Below are 3,156 nucleotides of genomic sequence, written 5' to 3' on the forward strand. Positions count from 1 at the left end.
ATGGGTGACGCTCTTCCACCTAGGCGTACGGTTCACTCGAGAGCGAATGAGGGAGTAATGGGGAGACAGTCTGCTATCACACGTTCGGCGATGCCCGATGCTAGTAACTGGCACATTCCGCCCAACGTCATGAATTCTATTACTAATTCCTCCCCTTTTCACGGACTTGAAGACGAGGATGTGTCGGGCTATCTAAACAAATTCACTCGCATCTGCAACACTTTTCATATCGCCAATGCCACTCGTGCTTCTATTTACCTTCATCTTTTTCCATTTTCTCTTGAGGGTCGAGCTTCATCATGGTTGGAAAACCTTCCCCCTGGGTCTATCACTACCTGGGACGAACTTCAAGATAGATTCCTAAAGAAGTATTTTCCGCCATCTAAAGCCTCGCGACGTCGTGATCAGATTTACTCCTTCCGCATGGACGCTGACGATTTATACCCTTTGGATTGGGAAAGGTTCCATAATCTGCTTAGTAGATGCCCTCAGCATGGTCTGTCCGAATGGGCCGTAGTCGAGAAATTCTATAACATGCTGACCTTTGAGATGCAGCAGAGATTCCATACGTCAGCTGGAGGGTACATGTTAGAGAAGCTGGATATAGATAAGCGCGAGTCGATGTTTGAGAGCTTCGCCCTAGCCGATCAGCCGGGATCGTCCGCCCGAGGTACTTCAAAAACCATCACTTCTTCCGCCCGAGGCGTCCATCAAGTCTCGAATGATACTAGCATCATGGCTGCCTTAGAGGCAATTCAGAGGGAAATTAAGGTCTTGAAGAAGGTTGTTAATAGGTGCGAGATCTGCCGAGGAGGGCACGACACAGTTGATTGTCCGGTCGATCAGCAGGAGCAAGTGGAATACTTGGGAAATCATAATAGAGGACAGAATGCCTACGGGAACCCCGGATGGAGGAATAGCTCAAACTATGGTTGGAGGTCGGGAGGTAATGCTCAGGGCTTTCAGCCGAGGCAGGAGCAAAGTCAGGTTAGAGATACAGAGGTGGCAGGGAGTTCGAGTGCAGGGAAGAGAAGTGGTATGGACCCGGATCTTAAGGAGTTTCTATCTAAGCAATCTACCATGCTTTCCCACCTTATTGATAGAGATAATAACACACATAATAGACTGGCTGAGCACGACACCTTATTGAAGAACCAGCAGTCGTCAATTTTGGAGATGTCTCGAAAGATGGATGAGATGATGAAGCATATGCTACCTAATAAGCAGGTCGGAGCGTTTCAGGGCAGCACCGAGCTTAACCCGAAGGCACAGTTGAATGCGGTGACCACCTGTAGTGGCAGAGGAGGCGATAGAGAGCAGCCACCGGCAGATGATGAGGAGCCGGTGGACGAGGAGATAGAGATGGAGGCTCCTGTGAGGACGCACGAGAGGCGAGCCCTAGGAAGTACCGCGTCAAACGGCGAGTCTCCTGCGAAGAAGGTTGCTGTTAAGAAGATTGAAGAGAAGAAGAGTCCCGAAGTCAATCTTACTCGAGTTCCGTATCCTGCCCGTGTTCTGCGGCAGAAGTATGTGGAGGAATATGGACATTTCTTGGATATGTTTAAACAGTTAAAAATCAATCTTCCGTTTGTCGAGGCACTCCAGCATATGCCCAAATATGCTAAATTCTTAAAAGATCTTCTTTCGAACAAGAAGAAGCTGGAGGGGCTTTCGACAGTATGTCTAAATGAAGGATGCTCTGCGGTAGTCCAGAACAATTTGCCGGAGAAATTAGCAGACCCGGGTCACTTCACGATTCCATGTTTGTTTGGTAGCTCGATTGAGAGCTACGCGTTGGCCGATTTAGGTGCTAGCATAAATCTAATGCCATATTCTCTTAATAAAAAACTAGACCTAGGCGAGCCGGTCCCAACGAGCATGAGTTTATCCTTGGCCGATCGTTCGGTCAAATATCCGCGGGGAATCGTGAAAAACGTACTCGTTAAATTCGTTTTCCCCGTGGATTTTGTTATTCTTGACATGGAGGCTGACGATCAGGTCCCGCTCATTTTGGGACGACCCTTCCTGCGTACTGCTGAAGCGCTTATTGACGTCTTCGACAGAAAAATGCATCAGAAATGAATTTCATGAAATTTCGTATGGAAGAATTTCACATGGAAGAATTTCGCTTCGCATGGAATTTCGCTTCGCTTGACTTTTTCGCTTCGCATGGAATTTCGCTTCGCATGACTTTTTCGCTTCGCATGAATTTCGCTTCGCATGACTTTTTCGCTTCGCATGGCTGTGCGATGCGAAATTCCTGCCTTTCGTCGTTTTTACCATTTTAAAGCCATTTTTTCTCATTGTTTCCTCCTTAGGACTCGATTCTACTCTTTTTATGGGTTTTGGGTTGTACCAACTTTGTATACCTGTGTTTCTCATAGTCCAGACGTCACCTTTTTTTCTATAATACACCCGTGAGGCTAAAACTCACCAAGTACATGTTTTTCTTACATTGCACAACCCGATCTATCATTACATCGGTTTGCATGTCGATTCTAACCATAAAACTTAACCCTTTGGCCGAAGCTTACCTTTTTGCTCCGGGTTCGGTTCAAATCTGGGCAACCCCGAAGATCTGGACGTTTTCTTGATGTTTGAGATACTCGAACACCAAGATCTTCCTTGCTTTAGCCCAGATTCGGATTCGGGTCTTGAGAGAAAATGTGTGTGTTCTTGAGTTTGTGTGTGGTGGAAGGGAAGAAAGTGGTGAAAGGAAGTAGGGGTTGGGTTTATATAGGGGACTGTGGGCCCCACAACCCACTCACACTTCTAATTCCATTTATTATCCAAACATTAGCACACCCAATTATGTTAACGACACACAGTTAATTATAGAACTTTCTATTATTTATAATTCTCAGAAAAGCGGATGTTACAGCATTGCACTTCCTTAGACTCGCAAGTCTTGGTGTCAAGGGATCGGTGTACAGGTGTGTTCCCCTTACAGTTACTACATATTCGTTACACGAATCTCCTCAAGGAGAGGGGAGTTAAAAGGTGGGAATTCTTAAGGAATTTCCCGATTTAAAAATCGTCCTAAAATTTTGCAAAATGATTTTGAGGCATAGCCTCGGAATAAGTGTGTGCTTTCGTGTACAATTGTATATGATAAACAATTTAAATAATTTAAGCTATGTACAAAAATTTAAACAA

The 3,156-nt window shown here is 45.4% G+C and overlaps 1 protein-coding gene across 1 annotated transcript; it reads left to right on the forward strand.

Annotated features, from left to right (window-relative positions):
• Positions 1-2,082, forward strand: LOC143558472 (uncharacterized). The gene has a single exon (XM_077047306.1). The coding sequence runs from the start codon at positions 1-3 to the stop codon at positions 2,080-2,082; it is 2,082 nt and encodes a 693-aa protein (XP_076903421.1).
• Positions 2,083-3,156: the final 1,074 nt, after the last annotated feature.

The sequence above is a fragment of the Bidens hawaiensis genome, unplaced genomic scaffold (genome assembly GCF_021521415.1).
Source record: "Bidens hawaiensis isolate Kalapana, Puna unplaced genomic scaffold, B.hawaiensis_p1.1 tig00019476_1, whole genome shotgun sequence".
NCBI classification, from domain to species: Eukaryota; Viridiplantae; Streptophyta; class Magnoliopsida; order Asterales; family Asteraceae; genus Bidens; species Bidens hawaiensis.

Coding starts and splice junctions, on each gene's coding strand:
- LOC143558472 (XM_077047306.1), top strand. CDS start 1: ATGGGTGACGCTCTTCCACCTAGGCGTACGGTTCACTCGAGAGCGAAT.